At 35.8% G+C, this 21,864-nt stretch overlaps 1 protein-coding gene across 5 annotated transcripts in view; it reads left to right on the forward strand.

Moving 5' to 3' along the window:
• ANO5 (anoctamin 5) overlaps window positions 1-18,179 on the forward strand; it is a 106,336-nt gene extending 88,157 nt beyond the window's left edge. For all 5 annotated transcript variants that reach the window (XM_047692444.1, XM_047692440.1, XM_047692441.1 and 2 more), the window contains 5 exons: window positions 6,018-6,148; window positions 8,340-8,545; window positions 10,680-10,858; window positions 12,701-12,806; window positions 15,782-18,179. In XM_047692444.1, the coding sequence (XP_047548400.1) occupies window positions 6,018-6,148; window positions 8,340-8,545; window positions 10,680-10,858; window positions 12,701-12,806; window positions 15,782-16,003 (844 nt within the window). In that variant the 3' untranslated portion in view covers window positions 16,004-18,179. The remainder of the gene's footprint in view (window positions 1-6,017; window positions 6,149-8,339; window positions 8,546-10,679; window positions 10,859-12,700; window positions 12,807-15,781) is intronic.
• The last annotated feature ends 3,685 nt before the right edge of the window (window positions 18,180-21,864 follow it).

Consider the following 21,864-nt stretch of genomic DNA (forward strand, 5'->3'; position numbering starts at 1 on the left):
TTCTCACCTCTTCGTGAAAGACGGTTGAGACCTCCTCTGCTTCCACCTCTCCCCACAGTTCATTAGTTCTCCTGGGGTTCTATTTCATGTACTGACAGAGGAAGAACATGATGTAACTCTACAAAAAGTATTTGATAAACCACATCCAATTACCATAGAGAAATAACTCTAAGCTATTATCTTAAGTCCTAACTCTAGATTGAGAATCTGGAGGGCAGAATGGGGGTAACTCCTAAACCAAACACAAGAGGGAGAGTAAATATTCACAGAGGAAAAGAAACACTCAGGGAGATAAAAGAAAAAAGAAGCAAGTAGAATTAAGCCTACAAACCAAAGTTCCAAAACTGCTGATGAGATTTCATGCTACAAAGGCTGCTAGCAAAATCAGTTTTTAGAAAGTGAACTTAACTCTAGCTAGAAGATTCTGGCAAAGCCTAAAAACACAAAAGGAGGTAATACCGTTATTTAAAAGGGTCAGAAAATAATTTAATTAAAAACAGATATAAATGAAACAAGAACAAATTAATATGAAAAAGACCCATTCTAAATAAATGAAACATGTTACTTTAAATAAAGAGTGCAGTAGATGACATTGATTGCAGATTAGACACAACTGAAGAATGAATTAATAAATTGGAAAATAGTACTGAGAAATTTCCACATTGTATAATAAAACAGAGTGACAATGAGATTTTAAAAATTGAAGTAATAGGAAGCTATATTACATAAAAAGGTTTCCATATTAACTTACTAGTTGTTCCAGAAAAAGAGAACTGAGTAAATGTTGGAGGAAAAAATTCTCTCACCAATTCTTTCTTACCAATTCTTTGAATTAGTAATTGCTGAAAATTTTCCAGAAATGAAGAAAAATGTGAGTTTCAGAAATGAAAAAGAACTTGGAGTATGAAGTAAGATAAATAAAATTAAATTCATACCCAGATACACTATAATGTAAGAACATGAGAGCTAAAAATATCTTAAAATCTTTCAGGAGAAAAAAGAATATCATCTACACTGTCCACAGATATCTTACTCCTTGCATTAGATACAGAAGACAGTAGAATATTTTCAAGATGCTGAGTAAAATTAGTGTACACCTTAGATTTCTAGAAGCAGTTTAACTAGTGTAAAAAGTACAGGTGAAATAAAGACAACTTTTAGAAATTAAAAACAAGAGTTTACATTCATAGACCATCACTGAATGGTGTAGTTGAGCAAGAAAAGATTACAAAATGAAAGTTTGGGATGCAAGAAACATTGATCAGTACAAAGGTAGTTAGCACCAAAAAAATAAAAAAAAAGAAATACTTTGATATGAATCTAAAAAGTATATGGGATTAGTATACAGAAAACTACAGATCCTGACGGGAAAAAAAGTTTTAATCTGTATGAATGGAGAGAAACGCCTTCACGGATTGAAAGACTCAAATTAGTAAAGACGCCAGTTATCCCCCAAGTTGAAATATAGATTTGTTATTCTAACCAAAATATCAGCAGAATTTCTTTCTGTACATGTAGCATATTCTAGAATTTATATAGAAGATGAAGAACTAAAATAGGAAAACAATTCTCATAAAAAATAAAGTTGAAAAAATTATACTACTAGATTTGAAGGCTTCCTATAAAACTGTATTAATCAAGATGTGGGATTGGTGAAAGAACACATAGTTATATTAATGGAACAGAGTAGGTATTGCAGAAATAGATCTACATAAATATGACCATTTTATATTTGACAAAGGTGCAAAGGCAGTTTATTGAAGAAAGAACAGTCTTTCAACAATGCATGCTAGAACAATTGGACCTCCATTTGCAAAATAGAAAAACTTATAAATCTTATGCCTCATTTAAAAATTAACTGAAAATGATCATAGATGATCAAACCATATTTAGGAAAACAAGGAAGTACTTATTTTAAAATTCAAGATAATGGTTACCATGTGGGAACTGAGGAGTTAATAAATGGAAGTGCTCCTGGGGTTCCTAGGAGATTTTTCTTGCTTAAACTGGGTGGTCCCCTTTTCTTTGTTTTTCCAGTTCTATCTATGCCCATCTTTTTGATACTGTCTGAAAAATGTGAGGGGTTCTGTGCCCTTTCTTTTTCAGTTTGGATATAAGCAGCATGTAAATGTTCATTTTAATGTACATTTACTAGAGTACTTCATGTTGTCTTTTAAATTTTACAAATTTGGGAGGTACAAATGATATCTCACTTTGGTCTTACTTTGCATGTCCCTGATTAGTAACATGAATGAGCAGTTTTAGCTACTGTGTTTCCTCTTCAGTGAAACACTTGTTGGTGTTGTTTAACCATTTTTCTACCGATTTACCCTTTTCTAATTGATCTGTAGGAATACTTTATAACTTCTGGTGACAGTGTTTTTGTTTGGGATTTGGTCATATGTGTTACATTTATTTTATCGGAACATAAATTTTGTCTCTTTATTTTTTCTCAATCCCAGCACTATTGACAATTTGAGCCAAATAATTCTTTGTTGTAGGGAGCTGTCCTCTGCATTGTAAGAGGTTTAGCAGCATGCTTGGACTTTAGACAGACTAGATGCCAGTAGCCCAGCCTCTCCCCAGTTGTGGCAACCAAAAATGTCTCTGACATTGCAGTGTACCCTTGTACCCTTGTGTGTTTACTATCTGCAGAACCTCTGGTATACATGGATAAAGGAATATACTTTTAATACAGTAGAATTTACCAATCTTTTCTTTTATGGGTTAACATTTTTCAAGTCTTATTTAATAAATCCTTCCCTACCCCAAGATCAAAAAGATATTTTCATATACTTCTAAATTTTTAACATTTTAACATTATTGTCTTTACCTTTTAAAGTTTGAATATAGACAGAAAAGATTTTTGTGTTTGATCTGAAGTTCAAATTTAATTTCTTTCTCATGTGCACATATATATGTAATTGTTGTGTTTACCATTTATTGAGAAGTTCCTCCTCCCCTCTCTCCATGATCTACAATATTACCTTATGCCATATAGCAAGTGCAAGGCTAGTACTAGGTTTCCATTCTGTTCCAGGATTTGTCTGTCCTTGTACCAATACTATACTCTCTTAATTAATACAGCTTTATAGTAAGTCTTGATCTCTGGTGGGTCAAGTCTTACCAACTTATTCTTTATCTATAGAAACATATTGGCTATCTTTTATCTGTTGTCTTTCTGTACAGATTTTAGAAACAGCTTGCCAGACCTCATATGGAAAAATATTTGATGTTTTTATTGAAATTACATTTCAGTTTTTTCAATAAAACAACTGGCATTTTAATAATACCAAGTCTTTTTATCTCATGAATGTTTATTTTGGACTTCAGTGACTGTAAAGAGATTTAAACTTAGGCATATAGGTCTTACAGATCTTTTGTCAAAACCATCTAAAAGTACTTTCAATTTTAGTTGCTTTTGTAAATGATATCTTTTAAAAAAATTATGTTTTGTACTTGTGTTTGATGGGCATATAGGAATAAAATATGTAGATAAACTCCATTTTTTCTTTTTATTTTTTTTCTTTTTTTTTTTTAAAGATTTTATTTATTTATTTGACAGAGAGATCACAAGCAGGCAGAGAGGCAGGCAGAGAGAGAGGAGGAAGCAGGCTCCCCGCTGAGCAGAGAGCCCGATGCGGGGCTCGATCCCAGGACCCTGAGATCATGACCTGAGCCGAAGGCAGCGGCTTAACCCACTGAGCCACCCAGGCGCCCCGATAAACTCCATTTTATAAAATAATTCTTATCAAACTTCGTTTGGGTTTTTTAAGCAGGCATTTCATTCCCATTACTATTCATAATCTGAATCAGAGATTTCTTCTCCTCATTTCCAGTTCTTTTGCCTTTTTCTTTTTCATCTTGCTGTGCTAAGATCTCCTATAGAATCTTTTTTTTTTTTTTTCAGAAATTTTTTTTATTACATTGACCATGAGTTCATAACATTTGCTTGGTATAGGGCTACTTTATTCAAGTAAGATGACTTTTTAAATTTTAATTTATGTAGTTAACATACAGTGTTGTATTCAATTCAGATGTACAATATAGTCATTCCATAATTCCTTATATTACTCAGTGCTCATCAAGATAAGTGTACTCTTAATTCCCTTCACCTATTTCACCTTTTCCTTCACCCACTTCCTCTCTGGTAACCATTTGTTTGTTCTCTGCAGGTAAGAGTCTGGTTTATTTGTCCCTCTCTTTTTTTTCCCCCTTTGTTTGTTTTATTTCTTAAATTCCTTATATGAGTGATATCCTATGGCACTTGTCTTTCTCACACTTGTTTTGCTTAGCATTATGCTCTCTAGATCCATTGTTGTAAATGGCAAGATTTCATTCTTTTTTATGGCTGAATAATATTCCATGGTGTGTGTGTGTATGCACACATATCACATCATTTTTTTAAAAATATTTATTTATTTATTTTAGACAGAAAGAGAAAATAAGTTGTGGGGAGGGAAGTAAAGAGGGGGAGAGAATCTCAAGCAGGCTTCTTATGAGTGTGGATCCAATGAGGGTCTCAATCCCACAACCTGAAATCATGACCTGAGCCAAAATCAAGATTCAGACACTCAACCAACTGAGCCACGTAGGTGCCCTACCACATCTTCTTCATCCATTCATTTATCTATCAGGGGACACTTTGGTTGCTTCCATAATTTGGCTATTGTAAATAATGCTGCAATAAACATAGGGGTGCTTATATCCCTTTGAATTAGTGTTTTTGTATTCTTTGGGAAAATACCTGGTAGTGCAATTACTGTATCATAGGGTAGTTCCATTTTTACTTTTTGAGGAACCTCCATACTGTCTTCCACGATGGTTGAACCAGTTTGTATTCCCACCAACAGTGTAAGATGATTCCTTTTTCTCCACATCCTTGCCAACACTTATTGTCTCTTATGTTTTTGATGTTAACCATTCTGATGAATACAAGGTGATATCTCATTGTGGTTTTGATTTGTATTTCCCTGATGATGAGAGGTGTTGAGCATCTTTTTATGTGTCTGTTGGCCATCTATATGTCTTCTTTGGAGAAATGGCTTTTCATGTTGACATTTTTAAATTGGAATATTTGTTTTTTGGGTGGTGAGTTGTATCGGTGCTTTATATATTTTGGATATTAATCATTTATTGGATATGTCATTTGTGAGTATTTTCTACTTATTAGGTTGTCTTTTAGTTTGTTGGTTGTTTCCTTTGCTGTGTCTAATAGATTCTTGAATAAGATGTCTTACATTGTTCTTGATTCTAAAGGTAATGCTTTTAGGTTTTCCCTGTTCAGAATATTTGCCCCAGGATTTTGGCAGATGTTTTTTATCAGATTGAGGTAATTTCCTTCTTTTTCTGCTTTTCTGTCATCAATAGGTTTTACTAGGTGCTTGAAATATATCAAATGCATTTTTCTCATTAGTCAACATAATTTTATATTTTTCTGCTTAAATCTGTTAATGTCATTTATTATATTGATTGCTTTTCTAATAAAAAAGCCTTTCTGTTCCTAAAGTATTCCAACATTACCATGATACATTATTTTTCAAATTCTATGGAATTTAGTTAGGTAATATTTTGCTTAGGGTTATTGCATTTATTTTCATGTGTTTGATGGGCCTCTGTGTTTCCTTTGTTATATATTTTCTCTTGTAACCAATTTCTCACTTCCTTGAGCATACTTCTGAGTATCATGACAACTTAAAGGTTAGTAAATTAAATGGAAAAAAAAGTGGTCCTATGGTGACCCTCTCTTCCACATGATCTTTAACAGAACTGTCTCTGAGTAAAGTATTTCCATGGGGAGAGTCAGGGTAGTCTTATTTTCTTAACACACCAATAAAGAACTTTGACCTCAAACACTAGATTCTTAATTTGACTTTAGCTGTAGTTATACTCTCTTTGCTCTGTGATCTTAAGTTACTTAACCTCTCTCACCACCAATTTCTAGATCTAACACCCTGGTTTTCTGACCACTTTCTTTTAAATTCTAATCATGTATTTACTTTTATCACTTCCAACAGTATGGTTCTGAATTGGTGGAGACGTCGAAAAGCTCGGACCAACTCTGAAAAGCTATACAGTCGATGGGAGCAGGATCATGACCTTGAAACTTTCGGATCTCTTGGGCTCTTCTATGAGTACTTAGAAACAGGTAAGTTTTAACCACTGTCTTGAAACATAGTCAGGCTGAGTAAAGTAAGTTTTGGGGGTTTTTTGGGGTTTTTTTGTTTGTTTGTTTGTTTTAGCTCTTAATGTTTCTTCCTGCCTTGTAGCTAGTAGGTGTCCAATAAACCATTGGAATGTAGATAAAAGGACAGGTGGATGGTTGTATTCCTTACTAGGTAGAATGCAGAATGAAGCTGAGTTTCAAACACCCATGTTAGAGGTATATTTCCTATCAACTGAATGTTAAGATTGTTGAACCAAATAAAGGAAGAATCACTTTTTTTTAACTCCTCTCTCAGATTAGCTTGCATAGTTCCCCTGTTTGCCTCACTTACAGCCCAGAGAGAGAATAACTTGGTAGACATTTCCAGAGTCTGACATACATTTAGAGCAAGTCCTTTATTTCAGGCTGAAAAGAAGGCTAAAAACAGTTGTGTAGGGGGAGTTCACGTTGAACACAAGAAATGCATAAAAAATGCTACGGATTGAACAGAGAAGAGACTTTGAGGTGAAATTTTAGGAGGGATGATGAGGAGACTGCTCGTAAAGTCTATGTAAATGTTTCCTCTGAAGTTACTTCTCTGCTTCTGTGATAAAATTAAGGAGGACAGTTTGCTTTACTTAAGACTCTTAAGGCCCATGAAAGCATGGTGAAATGAAAAAGTGACCTGAAATTGCTACTGGTTTCTCCACTGTGATACATACACAAGATACCTGAAATGAAATAGGTAAATTTAGGACAAACTGAGAGCAGCCTATTTCATATAACCGGTTGTAAAATTGGGTAGTCCTTGCTTTATGGGGTGATAAGGCTCTAATTTTTAATTAATTGTGTATCAAATGCATTTGTGCATAAATGCATTAGGGATTATCACTGAAATTAAAAAAATGAAATAAAAGTTTCATAAGAAAATTAACTACCATTTACTGAGGTGCAGCTGAGTTAGTTTATTGTGGATGTCTTGTGTACATCATAGCATCTTGAAACATTCCACAGAGAACTCATCATTCACTGCATTTTGTTTTAGAGGATACTAGAATTAGGATGGGTCAATTTATGCTATGGGCCAAAAAGATTTTAAGTAAAATGTGGGATTTGAACACAGAAAATTCAAGTTGTTTCTACATAATGCTTCCTCTGAAGAGGTGTTCAGCTGGGTTGGAAAGTGGCAAGACTAATTCCTTTGAGAAACTTTTGTGAGAAGAGTTGAAATCCAGAAACACTTGAGATTCATCTAAAAATAGAGGACTAGTAGAAACACCTTCCTCTCTCCCTTCAGTGGAAAGCCATTCCTGTATCTCTTATTATATGGTTTCCACTTATGGGGGAAGCCCAGACTGCCAGTTGAATGTATGCTTGTACCTCAGTCATTGTTGGAAATTAAAAAAAAAAAAATGGGAAGAGAAGTTAACTTACATAGGTGTTAAGTCTTAATGAGGAAAGAAAATAAAATTTATTTAGAAAAATGTCAAGATAGTATAGAGGACCAGGACCTAAACAAATACATAAATACATCTTTCCAGAAAATTGTGTTATATTTCCTTGGCCCACATATAATTTATATATGTTTGTAATGCTTTAGATGATTCATTTTCTGTTTTATTCTCAAGCATCTTCCTTTGCACTGTCTTTTCATCTGTTAGCACCTTCAAACCTTAAACAGTGTAGCTTGTACACTGTTGTAGTTGAGTATGTTTATATAATCAACACACACTGGCTCTTGGAAACACACAAATGAATCAGACATTCTCACTGATCTCATAGATTCCTCAAGATAGAAGAACTTGATTACCCCACTAATGTGTCACTACCAGTGTAAATACTAGACCAGCATAGACCTAAACATAGCCCCTAATAAAAGGGTGGGTTTTAAGAAGAATAAAAAGAATCTCTTATCTAACAAGAAGAGATGCTTTCTTCAGACAAGCAGATGTCAAAAGAAGACAGCAAGGACAGAACTGAGCTATATATGCCCAGTTTCTCCTCTCTGTGCTAGCCAGTAACTAAGTCACTATGCTTCCAGTGGGGAGGAGGAAGTGGGCCAATGGAAAGAGGCCTGGAGTGTTTTGCTGGTGTAGATCTCTCCAAAAGGAGGACGTTGCGGAATTTGGGCAGAGTTCTTCCCCTTTTCTCTTTCACGATAATGAGTTCACTAATTTTTCTTTTTTTCCTACAGTTACCCAGTTTGGATTTGTTACATTATTTGTGGCCTCTTTTCCTCTGGCTCCTCTTCTTGCTCTCTTGAATAATATTATAGAGATCCGAGTGGATGCCTGGAAACTTACAACTCAGTATAGGAGACCCGTGGCTGCTAAAGCTCACAGCATAGGTGTTTGGCAAGACATTCTTTATGGAATGGCTGTCCTTTCTGTGGCAACTAATGTAAGTGGCCCATTTTGCTTGGGCGGCTTTGTATTTCATTTTGTTTTCTTGGCAATGGGAAGGTGTGCATGATGCTTAACTCAATCTTTAGCTATGTTGATTTCATCATGGTGACAGTCCATAAGATACATCATCCCTATGCTTTTTTTTTTTTTTTAAGAGAGAGAGAGAGAGCATGTGTGTAAATAGAGGTCAGGGGAGGAGCCGAGGGAGAGGGAAAGAGAATCTTAAGCAGGTTCCATACCTAGCACAGAGCCTGACACCTGGCTCGATCTCACAACCCAGAGACCATGACCTGAGTCAAAATTAAGAATCAGATTCTAAACTGACTGAGCCACCCAGGCGCCTCTCATTTTTATGCACTAAACAACAAAGAGAAATTTATGACATGCAAACTCTTAGAAATACAAGGAAAATTGTAAAACCACTGTCCTTGAAATACCATGATACAGTTTTATAACACATGACAAAGTAGACAGAAGATATGTAATGGTACATAAAAGATTTGAATAACACAGTTAAAGCTTGATTGTACATGATGTTGTATACTACAAATAGAGAATATACAACATTTACATGTTATGTTTATGGAGCACTTATTAAAAAATGATTATAAAACTAAATTCCCCCAAAGCAGAAATTTTTACCATATATATTTACATATAAAAATGGTATAAAAATTGAAGTTGATAATGAAGATAATTTAAAAAACTCTAACCACCTAACATTCACACTTCTAAGTAAGCTTTATTATATAAAGAGGAAGCAAAATTGAAATTATAAAGAGCACTTAACTAAGATGAAAACCAATAGGAATTAACGAAAACCACAGTTACAGAAAAATTCATAGCAATAAATGCTTTTATTATTAAAAAAAGAAGACTTGAAAGCATGAGCTGAGCATGAGTTCAGAAACGTAAGGAAAAATGTAATACTAATCAACAGAAAGTAGTAAGAAAAAATTAATACAGATACAATCAGAAATAACAAAATTGGAAAACAAAAAGCAGTATAATTACTAAGTGAATTAAAAGTTGGTTCATTGAAAAGACATATAAAGTAAACAGAACTCTGAAAATCTCCATCAAGAAAAAGAGTTATAAGATACAGGTGAGAAAATTGTGAGACTGATATATGTTCCTTTATTCCAATAAATTTTAAAATCTATTTTTGAAATTCTCACCTTATTAAGAAAATAAAGACTGCCAAAGTTTATTCAGTAAGTGGTAGAAAACCTGATTGGACCAGTAGCTATCAAAGTATTAAAAGGTTTTTAAAAAGCTACCACTAAGGGGCGCCTGGGTGGCTCTGGTGATTAAGCCTCTGCCTTCTTTCCAGGTCATGATCCCAGGGTCCTGGAATCCAGCCCCATGGGCACTGGGCTTCCTGCTCAGCAGGAAGTGTGCTTCTCCCTCTACCCCCTGCTCATGCTCTCTCTCGCTCTCTTGTTCTCTCGCTCTCTCTCTCTCAAACAAATAAATAAAATCGTTAACAAAACTAAACAAAAGAACCTACCAGTAAAAATGTAGAGGGCAGAGCCAGATGGTTTTAAATGGACTTACCTGGTAAAAAAGAAACATGATATTTATACCATTCCAGAGCTTGGGAAAGGATGGAAAAATACCATTCCTGTAGAATCAAATATTGAAATTAATTGCACTGAACTGTGGGACATTAACCATCGCATGGTCTTCTCTCTCCATCACCTCCCCACCAACCACCAACCACCTACCGGTGCGAGGGCATGAACACACACGCACGGATGTGTGCACACTCACAGTCCCAGCTTATGGAGTTGGTTTGGGCAAATGAATTTGGCTAAGGATGGTGTAAATGTGCTGTGAAACAGATGTAAGAAATAACAAGGCATGGTGGAAAGAGCATGATTTTTGGAGCTAGATACATTTAGGTTCAGTTTTCATCATGGCCGCTCTCTAGCTTGGAAGTCTTGGAATACTAATCACAAACTTGAAAAGGACTATTTCATGTTGCAGGCCAAAGACTCCTATGTTAACGTAACTTGTAATAGCATTTTAATCACTTGCATCCATATGGAACCGAGAAATATGCAAATCAGACATTTTTTAAAAACTAGATTGTTAGCTCAAGATTTCCCTCTTGCTTTGTCTTTTAGGCTTTTATTGTGGCATTTACATCGGACATCATTCCCCGTTTAGTTTACTACTATGCCTACTCAACAGATGACACTGAGCCCATGAGAGGATATGTTAATGACAGCCTGTCAACATTCCTTATAGCTGATTTTCCAAACCACACTGCACCTTCGGAAAAACGAGACTTCGTCACTTGCAGGTTTCTTCTTAATTTCTTAGCTTTTAATTTTGCTTTTTATTTTATTTTATTTTATTTTATTTTTTAAAGATTTTATTTATTTATTTGACAGAGAGAAATCACAAGCAGGCAGAGAGGCAGGCAGAGAGGAGGAAGCAGGCTCCCTGCTGAGCAGAGAGCCCGATGTGGGGCTCGAACCCAGGACCTGGGATCATGACCTGAGCCGAAGGCAGCGGCCTAACCCACTGAGCCACCCAGGCGCCCCTAATTTTGCTTTTTAAAATGTGTTTTTTAAGTTCTCCATTTCCCCCATGGCTTGACATACAAAGGATTTACTTAGGGCAATAAATATCCTGGGTAAAGTGCATCGATTTTAGACTTTACTGATCTGATTTGGAAAAGTAGAAAGGCCAAAAGTAAAAGGATATTATGGATAAAAATAGTATCAATTTTGAATTCTTATTTTCTAAATTTATTGGAGAGATTTCTCACCAATGAATGCCCCTTGGCCCCACGATATAATAATATCTATTAGATCATACAGCATGATCATAGTGTATCTGCATTTAACCTATCTGAATTTACACCATGATCATATATCTGCATTAAACCTACTTGAATATAACTATATGTTCTTAAAAAGAGATAGAGTGAGAAAAGGAGAAATAATATGATAAATTCACCATCTGTCCCATGTAGAAGTTTTCCTCCAGGCAGAGAGCATGAAATTAGGTTTGTGAACCTGTTTCCATACTCAGCATCTCCTGTGCTATAGGGTCTTTTTTAATCTAATATAAAGATTATATATGATAAATATATATGACATAAAGATTATATATATAGTACATAAAGATTATACATATAATATATATCTAGTACATCAAGACCACTTAACTTAAACCTTAAGCAAGCTACTACTTCTGGGAAACAGCAAGAGACAGCAAAATGTTGGTAGACATACAGGTAGCCAAACCATTGTTCGATTTTAGATCTGCATATAGAGGAATCATAGTATGGTGTTTATGAGCATGGGCATGTGTCCATTTTCTTGATTTCATCACTTCCTAGGTTGACTTTGAAGAACATCAATGTCTAGTAACTTTGCAGAAAACAGTGGGCATACAAAGTCGAGCACTAAGAAAAGTCCAGAAGAATAGTAAGAAAAATAAAAACAATGCAGTGTCAGATAAGCCAAAAGAAAGTAGAGTTTAAAAAATAAAAATAAGAACAGTCAACAATATCAAGTCCTGTTCTCGAAATATCAAAAAAGGATTAGCATGTTTCTTCAGTTTAATGACAGGAGACAACGCGTTTTAGTGGAGTGGTGGACAGAACTAAGTGTGTTAAGGAGTAGGAAGAGAGCGAATGGAGACAGAATCATTTTGCTGACGCTTTTGAGAAATTTGACTTTGAAGGGCAGGACAGAAGTTTCACCTGTGTCTCCTGCTACACCAAACTATATATAAATAACATGTGGCCATGATTTTATCTGTGCAAAAATGAAATGTATCATAATGGCAGTTACCTTCCTATGACTTGACTTTTGTAGTAAATTAAAAGTGTCTCTTAAAACCGGGGCGCCTGGGTGGCTCAGTGGATTAAAGCCTCTGCCTTCGGCTCGGGTCATGATCCCAGGGTCCTGGGATCGAGCCCCACATCGGGCTCTCTGCTCAGCAGGGAGCCTGCTTCCTCCTCTCTCTCTCTGCCTGCCTCTCTGCCTACTTGTGATCTCTCTCTCTGTCAAATAAATAAATAAAATCTTTTAAAAAAAAAAAAGTGTCTCTTAAGAGAAATGGTAAGAATTTACGCTAGGTCTCTATGTGAAGCGATAGCTAATTTTTTGCATTTACTTCTGTTTTTCAGGTACAGAGATTACAGGTATCCTCCTGATCATGATCAGAAATATTTTCATAATATGCAGTACTGGCACGTCCTCGCTGCCAAGATGACCTTCATCATTGTTATGGAAGTAAGTCTCCCTTAAATTAATTCCACTTAGTCTGTCCTCTCCCTCCAGATTTCTAATGGTATCTGCTCAGCAGAAAATTAGTATTATCTCAGGAAATTGTTTTGAAGGAGGTATTCGTTGTCCTGAAAAGCAACATAGGGATATTTTCAGTACAATGTGTTGTTGCCTATTATTCACCTACTATTGTTGAAAATATCCAGGTGACATAATGAAAAGTAAACATAGGGCCTCTTCCCTCGAGGTCAGGAAAAGGACAAAGAATGCACTGATTTTACTGAACAGCTATTACATACTGGTTCCAGACATTGAAATGATAACCTTGTAGGTTAGACTTTATTGTTCACTCCTGAAAAATGAATCTGAGACTCAGCAGAATTGGCAGTGGGTTTAAAGATAATCAGCTAATGTTGGAGCTGGGCTTCCATGCCAGTTACATATCCCTCCCAGGCCTCTGCTCTGTCCACTATATTATGTTTCCCCCTTTGTGGAATATCAACTCTTATTGTAGATATAGGGCATGCATTAAAAGAGAACAAATACAGAGGGGGGATTTGGGTAAGTTTCATGGTGACGTTCTATATCAAAAGACGTGAGGGCCAATGAAGGAAAGAGAAATAAAGGGAAGGCACTTTTTCACTCTGCCGTGAAGTTCAGTAGTAGTCAAGTCTAATGCAAACACATACAAATTCTATGTGATGAAAAAGAGAACAGTCTTACGTATATCCTTCCCTATATTTTTCTTCTCTCTTTCTCTCTCTTGTTCTTTGTGACCTTATCAGTCTTTTGTTCTCATATTTTCCATCATAAGTTTAGATCACCTTTCACTCTGGTCAGTTGCACTGGAGATTTTTTGATTTTTGTCTATTATTCTTATTAATGTTTTTACTTATGCCAGGCTCTGACTCACCATCTGTGATGATATGCCCATATGACTCACTGGGACTTTCACCTTCTCTTCACCTTCTCTTGTACTGAAAATGATTTTCTGTGGTCTGTGTTTCTCCCATTCTTGGTTTACTAGCTTATTTTGATGAAGTGCATTTTTCAGTAATTTTCTGAGGAAAATTATGAGTGGTCAATTGTTGAGAACTTGAATATTGAGTATTTCTTTTTCTTTCCTCACAGATGACTAAATGGCATAGAATTCGAGATTAAAAGTCATTTTCCCTGAAAATTTTTCAACTAACTTTATTTAGGTATTCCTGACATTTTTTTTTATAAACATATATTTTTATCCCCAGGGGTACAGGTCTGTGAATCGCCAGGTTTACACACTTCACAGCACTCACCATAGCACATACCCTCCCCAGTGTCCATAACCCCACCCCCTCTCCCAATCCCCCTCCCCCCATCAACCCTCAGTTTGTTTTGTGAGATTAAGAGTCACTTATGGTTTGTCTCCCTCCCAATCCCATCTTGTTTCATTTACTCTTCTTATTCCTGACATTTTTGAAGACAGTGCTCTTTTTTCTGTCTGCTTCAATGTTGTTAAAAAAATGCGATACAATTCCAATTCCCCAGACGTTGTTTATGATCTTTTTATAAATCAGTAAGCTTTAAGGATTCTCTCACTAGTCCCTCTTTTATGAAAAATCACAAGTTCTTATTATTGGATAATATTCATTTTTCTGGACACTTGCTGAGCCTTGTGAATCTGAAAAGGTACTTACCCTTCAAGTTGAGAAAATTTGCTTGTACATATTATTTTTTGAATTATTTCCTTCTTTTCTCTGTTCTGTCTTCCTAGAAATTCTATTACTCAGGTGTTATACTTCCTGTTTTGAAATTGTAATTATTTTCTGTCCTTTAGATGAACTCATATTTTTATCTTTTGTTTTGCAGTTGTTTTGCTTCTTCATTATCTCTGTTTCCTCTTAGTTTCTATTTGTCTGTTTCAGTCTTTTTCTTTTGCATTAGATATTTTCTTTTCTATACCTGCTGATTCTAGGCAATCTGCTTCTACTTAAGAGCAAATAAGTGAAAGCTAATTATAACCTTTGTGTGCCTATAGGAGTAATGTCACTTGGCAGGTTTCACTGTAGGGTGATGAGGTAGTGAGGGGACCTTTTCATTTGAAACCTACAAAATTTGGTATCTGCCATTGTAATTTCACAGACTACTTACTTTCCCCAGAGAAAAGTCTTCCAAACTCCTTTCTGTTGTGCTCTTTTATGGCTGCCTGTGTTCTGAGACCTGAGTGAGACAAAGATGACTAAGGATCTTAGGATTCACTGAATTTCACTTACTCGCCCTATTTTCAGTATGGCGCCACTCCTCCATCCTCCACTGTCTCTGATGCTCCTGAGTTCATGGCTTTCTGTTTTGATTTCTGCACAAATTACTCAGTTGCTGCCAGGGTGAGGTTGGAGGGAAGTAGTACCTGGATGGCAATGGGAGAGAGGTCCTGAAAATTCCAGCTTTTCCTTATACCAGATGTTGGCTAATCCTCTGGTTAGCTGCCCACAGGTATGCTTTCACAGTCCTTAGGACCATTTTTCCTGAACTTTATTGAAGATCTAAACAAAGTTGGCTTTTGACTTGTTGGGTTTTACCATCATCATATCATCAATTGCAAGCTGAAGTGCCAGCTTTCTTTACTCTCTTGAATCTGTTATCGCTGTTCCCTCCTTTTTTTTTTTTTTTTTTTGTCTTTGTGAGTTACACCATTTTTTAAAATTCCCTTCCAAGTATCTTATTAGGTTTTCAGGAGTGAGTACAGTTAAACAGTATATTCAATAACCATGATCACCTGGAATTTCCGTAATTACGCATTTTAATAAACATTTATTTGTATAATGTTTGTCTTTTTGTCTTTCTGGGAAAGTTCCAGGACAGGAACCTTATCTTTTTGCTATTCCTGATACCTTCTGTATTGAGCAAAGTTTATTGAATGAATGAAGTGATTTGTAAGAACTTCCTGCTGAACATTTGACAGTTCTAACAGTGTCCTTGATTTTCTCTTATGTTTCTTCCAGCATATTGTGTTTTTAGTTAAATTTTTGTTGGCCTGGATGATCCCTGATGTTCCAAAAGTTGTTCTGGACAGAATCAAGCGAGAAAAGTTAATGACTGTCAAGATTCTTCATGACTTTGAGCTTCACAAATTAAAAGAGAACTTGAAAATTAGTTCTAATGAACTTGCCAAACAAGTCTTGATTCAGGAAAACAAAGCACAACTGGCTAACTCAGCAGTCTAATCACCATAATGAGCAAGCAGTTGGTTGCCTCTCTGGCGTCACAACTTTCCCTGGGTTTTGGGTAGAGGCCAGAACGCATGTGTCAATTTCACCCCATGTCCTCTTCCTTCTTCTTTTTTAATTCAGAGTTTTTGTACACTTTTACAGAGGCCTACTTTATGAGGTTGGAAGAATACCACTTGTCTGCTTTATTGGCTGAACTCTTCCCAGATATTGTTTTCTAGAGTTCTAGAAATGATTGTTAAAAGTGCATGTTGAATCAGAATATTGGAAAATCATGGAATGTTGCAGTTTAGAATTAAACACTGGACTTGGGCTGTCCCATCACGTTCCAGTGCATCTGCACATTTTCATGGTCTTCTGTTGGGTTGTTTTATAACTCCTTCCCATCAAGAAAAATGTTGGTACAAAAGGAAAGGAATTGAAGTGGCCTCCTGAGCCATGTATCTCCTGCCATTGCAGACTATGTGAATGAAAAAACAAAATCAGACGACTTAAGAAAACTCACATATTAAAAATGTTGGGTGGATACCATGGTGGGGGTTTGTTTCTGAAATCATCCTGAGTAAGTTAAGTTAAACTTCCATCAGAATCCCAGATTCCCCTTCCAGGTCAATGCAGAATTGATTTTTCAAGAGACTGAACATTTGGGTTTCAACGAAAGACTAACAACTCTGGTCTTTAAAGATAACATTTTGGTAATAGTAGTTTCAAGGCTGGATTGTCTTATCTGGAAAACAGCCTTAACAAGTTGTTAGGTTGCTTCAGCTCTTCAAGTAAATGAAAGATATTATAGAGAAGTAAATGTGTCTTCTTAGTAGCTAACAAATGCAAGACAATGAATATTGACTAATTTATTGATCTTAATCTGAAAAAAACTGTTGAATTATTTTTAAAAAAATCATTTTTCTTCTATAATGCGTATTTTGCATCATGAAGCCTGTTTGAGCATTAGCTCTTTGTATAAGTTAGGTACAAGTTGTTTATGAAACTTGATCTGTTTGAAGCAATCTTGAATCTTTTAATGAGTTTACCTTGTTTTCTATTGATGCATCACTTCATACAATACTCAGTGCCTTGTCCCTACACCTTTGACACACAGGAAGTGGTTGTGCTGTTCATGTGATGTGATGTAACATCTCAAATATTAGCTTGTTGTACAGAAATTGTCAGTTTAACATCAGTCACAGAGTTGAACACCAAAAGTAGATCAACCAAGTAAGAAAGGGGTGATGGATTTGATTGCTAAGTGGAAAAAAAAATTAATTGCATTATTTCTCTTATACTTAGGCGTATGGCACATGTACACCAGTTCCTTTTTCTCTTATGAAAAATACTTCATATACATTTTTAACACTACAAAGTGAGGGATACAGTTCAGATATAGTACTTGCATCTCTAGCTTTCAATTACACTTCAGTTCCAAAAGAATAGTGTTTTTTTTTAATTCCATACAAAAGAAGAAACTTTATCACAAGATATTTTTAAAGTAGTTTTATTATTTGATACTAATTCATTTTTGTAGAATTGCCAATATTAATTATAATGCAGGTAGTATTAACTAATGATAGATATTAAACATGTAGAAATGAGGATTATGAATTTTATAAAACCATGAGACAGTTACCCCAATATTGGCAGTAATAACTTGTCATCCATTGGGTAGATTTTATTTAAAAAAACATTTTTGTGTAATTTAAAATGATCTCATTATTGAAGAATGATTTCATAGGAGAAGGAGGCCTAGTTCTTGCTTGAGGACACTAGTGTTACTATGAAATAAGCCACAGATGCAGTATCTTTGGCTTGTCATATCAAACTCTGTGTTACTACCATGTTGTCCCTTTGCACAGCTCATACATATTACTTTCTTCCTAGGTGCTAATAAAAATAAGGAAGAGTGTGGAAATCGGTTTCTTGGATATAAGTTTTAGTTTCTATGGCTTAACAGTATTTATAGACCTAGAGTGTTAAGATAAATAAAGACAAATTTAACTCACAAAGTTATCAGTACACTGCAATCTTAAAAACAAACCAACTCAAGTGTTGGGTTTCTAGAATGTATGGAGAAACTGGCAAGAGAGGAAATAAGTTTTAAGACAAGTAAATAGTTCCTATGATTGGTAGATATTTCCTTTAAAATGTTATTAATAAATACTTTGTATTCGTGTTTCAATTTTCTACCAAGAACCTTTTCCTTGTTTCACAGATTTTTAAAATGAAATAAAAGTATCCCTCACTTTCCTAAAAGCTTGCTGACCAAAATCTAATGTCAAATCAATTCAGGTAGATTTGGCCCATCTAATTAAACTCATGTTATTCTGGGAGGGCTGAACTAAGAGCACCTGACCACCAAGTGTAAGTGGATATTTATCAGCACGGCTGATGTGTTTATCATCATCGGATCAAACCCATACTTACTTTTTTCAGAAATGTTCCAGGAAACATTGGAGATTTTATTTGAAATAATTTAAAGTGCAAAACAAAAAAAATTATGTAACTCTTTCAAATGTCATCTCTAATCCTTGCCTTCATCAGTTTTTCTTTGCACACAAGAAGCAGAATCCTTTCCAAACATTTATTCTAGAGGACTCCATCAAGAAGGGAGTATCTTAATTAGATGGAATGCTGTCCTAGTTTTGCTACATCTCATGACTCCTCTTGGCTTTAACATTCTTCTCTTAACGAAGCCATTAAGTCAGTTTTCCAGGAGAAGATGGAAAGAAGATGATAAAGAGGAGGAGGGACAGAGGATGAACGGGGTAAAAGAGTTCTCTCCATATAAAGCCGTGCATGCTTCCATGGGGGGAGGCATTGGTGAGGCTGCATGGTGCGCCGTGGGTGGTAAGGGGGATGTCTCTCCTAAGCCATCTTAGTGAGGGTGAGAGAAAAGCCAAAGAAGTTTCATGTTGAAAACTGTTACCTGTCAAATTCCAAAGTGATTTTGTACTGTCAGGTGCTATGCAGAGCCGTGAATCTCTGTTGATCAACTCCAGTCCAGGGTGAGGAGCTCATGCTGCTTCTTCAAAAGGGGAATCTATTGTTTTGAAAGAACCCCTCCATAACAGTTGTTTTTAATTAGCAATAGTTATTATGTTATCAAAGAATGTTAATAGGGAAGAGACTGTTTCCAGAAGTACCATTGGCTAGGCTTGGAAGTCTGCTACCATGATTCACTATAACTATTATCTTATTCCTTTTCTAGACAAATTTTTACTCTTCTGCTTTATGTGTGATAATTCAAGTATGTCAATTATTCCAGCATTGTGCAGAAATTCATGAGAATATTAAAAAGAATAGCATGGTTCAATGTATATGAGATACCTTCTCCCATTCCCCCACTCCAAAACATTTGACTAGGAATGTCTTTCCTATGAGTGATTTTGTGCCATGGTCCTAACCAAGAAAATAAGTGCTTCTTTTTCTTTTCTTTCTTCCGTTTTTCCCCTCCCCCGAAGGGATGTGAATGGGGTTATGCAGGGAAAGTTGCTCTTTAGTAACGGGTATATAAATCTCAAGAGATTCAGACTCATGCAGTGAATAAAGTAATACTTTGACATGAATTCAACTTAATCTTCCAGTAAACATTGATATAATTTGAATGCTCTGAATTTGAGTGCTCTCGAAGGTTTTTAGACCTCTTTTTTTTTAGAAATATTAAATGCAATTAATATTAAATATTAACAATTAATATTAAATATTACTTTTAACATGTTTAATTCACCAGATTACGTGTTTGTCACATGTAGAGATGCAAATTCCTCAAAATAAGAGGCTGCAGGGTCCAGAAAATTTGGAGAAAGCGGTACTTCTCATAGTTTTGCTTCTATTTTTGTCTACTTTGGAAAATTGATAAAGGTGAATAGAAAGTCCTATATTCTGAATAAAAGTCTGAAAAATCCACAACCACATGCATTGGAATTATCTGGGATAGTTGTGAGAAATTCATATCCCTTGGTCCTAATCCAGATCTCTAGGAACAAAATCTTTGGGAGAGGAGCTTTAAAAAAAATCTCCCAAGTTACATTTTGGTGGGTATAAGACTCAGTTTCCTAAGAATGCCAAATTTCCTAGCCTTACTAAAGCACTTTTTCATAATAACTCTCAAACTTGTCATTCCAACTCATCAAGGAAATATGTCAGGGCTGGTAAACTCAGGATTTCAAAGTTCATACAACTGTTCTAATTCTGCAGTGTGCAGAAGTTATACAAATTTTATACCTTAAGAGCCCTAGACTTGTAGTTTCTACTTAATTAAAAAAGAGAGAGAGGATAAAATAAAACACATTTGCTTTTACCAATGTATTCAAGAAAAGAGAAATGCGCACTGGCCAGAAATCAAGGTGAATTCATCACATTCTCTGTATGAAAGACACATTTTAGGTTGAAAGAATACACAGATTTTCAGAATTTAATCAGGACAGCAAAATGATGAATATTGTAGAATAAAGAATTTGTTATAGAAAAATAGGCCTTTTGAAACTGTGGAAGAAAGTGGGAAACAATGGTGCGGAAGTGAGATTTAGAGAGTCCGATAAAAACACTGTTGACCTCTCCTGGAAGGCTGCCATCTGTGAACAAATGCGAGCAGGTACGGATATTCAAGAGCTGAAGTGAGACTGGGAAGGAGGGCGAGTGAAGGAGTCTTGCTTTTGGCGAAGATAAGTGTGGAAGGTCATTGCTTCTGTACAGCTACTTACTTTTGTGGTTTGCAGCCCAGCTTCCCTGCTGGTCAGCAAGGTCTGGACATGCAGTGGAGAAGAGTGAGACCAGACTCCTGTCATCAGTCACTGCAAAGCTCTCTAGAGGCAAAGAGCAGCGGCTTCCCTTCTGTCCGCCTTTTTTGCCAATCTCACCAGACACCAGATAAGGAAGTGGGAATTACAGCTCCAGCTTAACAAAACTACCATATAAACAAAACTGCCAAATTAATGAAACTATTGATCATTTGGATGTGATTAAAAAACAGAGCCAATCTGCCTTCATAAAATGTTGTATTCAATAACTAAGAATAGGACTTTCTAAGAACACTGTCAATACAAAATCTGACCAAATGCAAGGCCATAAAAAAACAAAAACAAAACCAGAAAATTTCGAAGAACTAAAATCAATCAGAAGGTAATTTTCTCTGTCTACAATAAAATGAAATGAGAAAACAATAATAATAACTAGAAAATTATGTGACAGATTTTGAAATAACGTATGAATCCAAAAAAATCAATCAAAATAGAAACTAGAAGGGCACCTGGGTGGCTCAGTCGTTAAGCGTCTGCCTTCAGCTGGGGTCATGATCCCAGAGTCCTGGGATCCAGCTCCAGCCCCGCGTCAGGCTCCCTGCTCAGCCTGCTTCTCCCTCTCCCACTCCCCCTGCTTGTGTTCCCTCTCTGGCTGTGTCTCTCTCTGTCAAATAAATAATAAAATCTTTTAAAAAGTAGAAAATAGGGGCACCTGGGTGGCTCAGTGGGTTAAGCTGCTGCCTTCGGCTCGGGTCATGATCTCAGGGTCCTGGGATCGAGTCCCACATCGGGCTCTCTGCTCAGCAAGAAGCCTGCTTCCCTCTCTCTCTCTCTCTCTCTGCCTTCCTCTCCGTCTACTTGTGATCTCTCTCTGTCAAATAAATAAATAAATAAATCTTAAAAAAAAAAAGTAGAAAATAGAAGATAATTCTAATTACATGGAACCAAAAGTACTGAGCAGCTCAAATTGTGTGAGTGTACTCAATACTGGTGGGTTGGTTTCAGGGAAAGTGTATAGACTTCAGTAAGCCTCTTCAAACAGAACAAAGGAAAAAATAGGTTAAGCATCAAAAGAAGTTAGAGAACAGCAATGTAAACAGGAAAAGGAAGGAGAAGTGAATTAAG

The sequence above is a fragment of the Lutra lutra genome, chromosome 10, assembly GCF_902655055.1.
Source record: "Lutra lutra chromosome 10, mLutLut1.2, whole genome shotgun sequence".
NCBI lineage: Eukaryota > Metazoa > Chordata > Mammalia > Carnivora > Mustelidae > Lutra > Lutra lutra.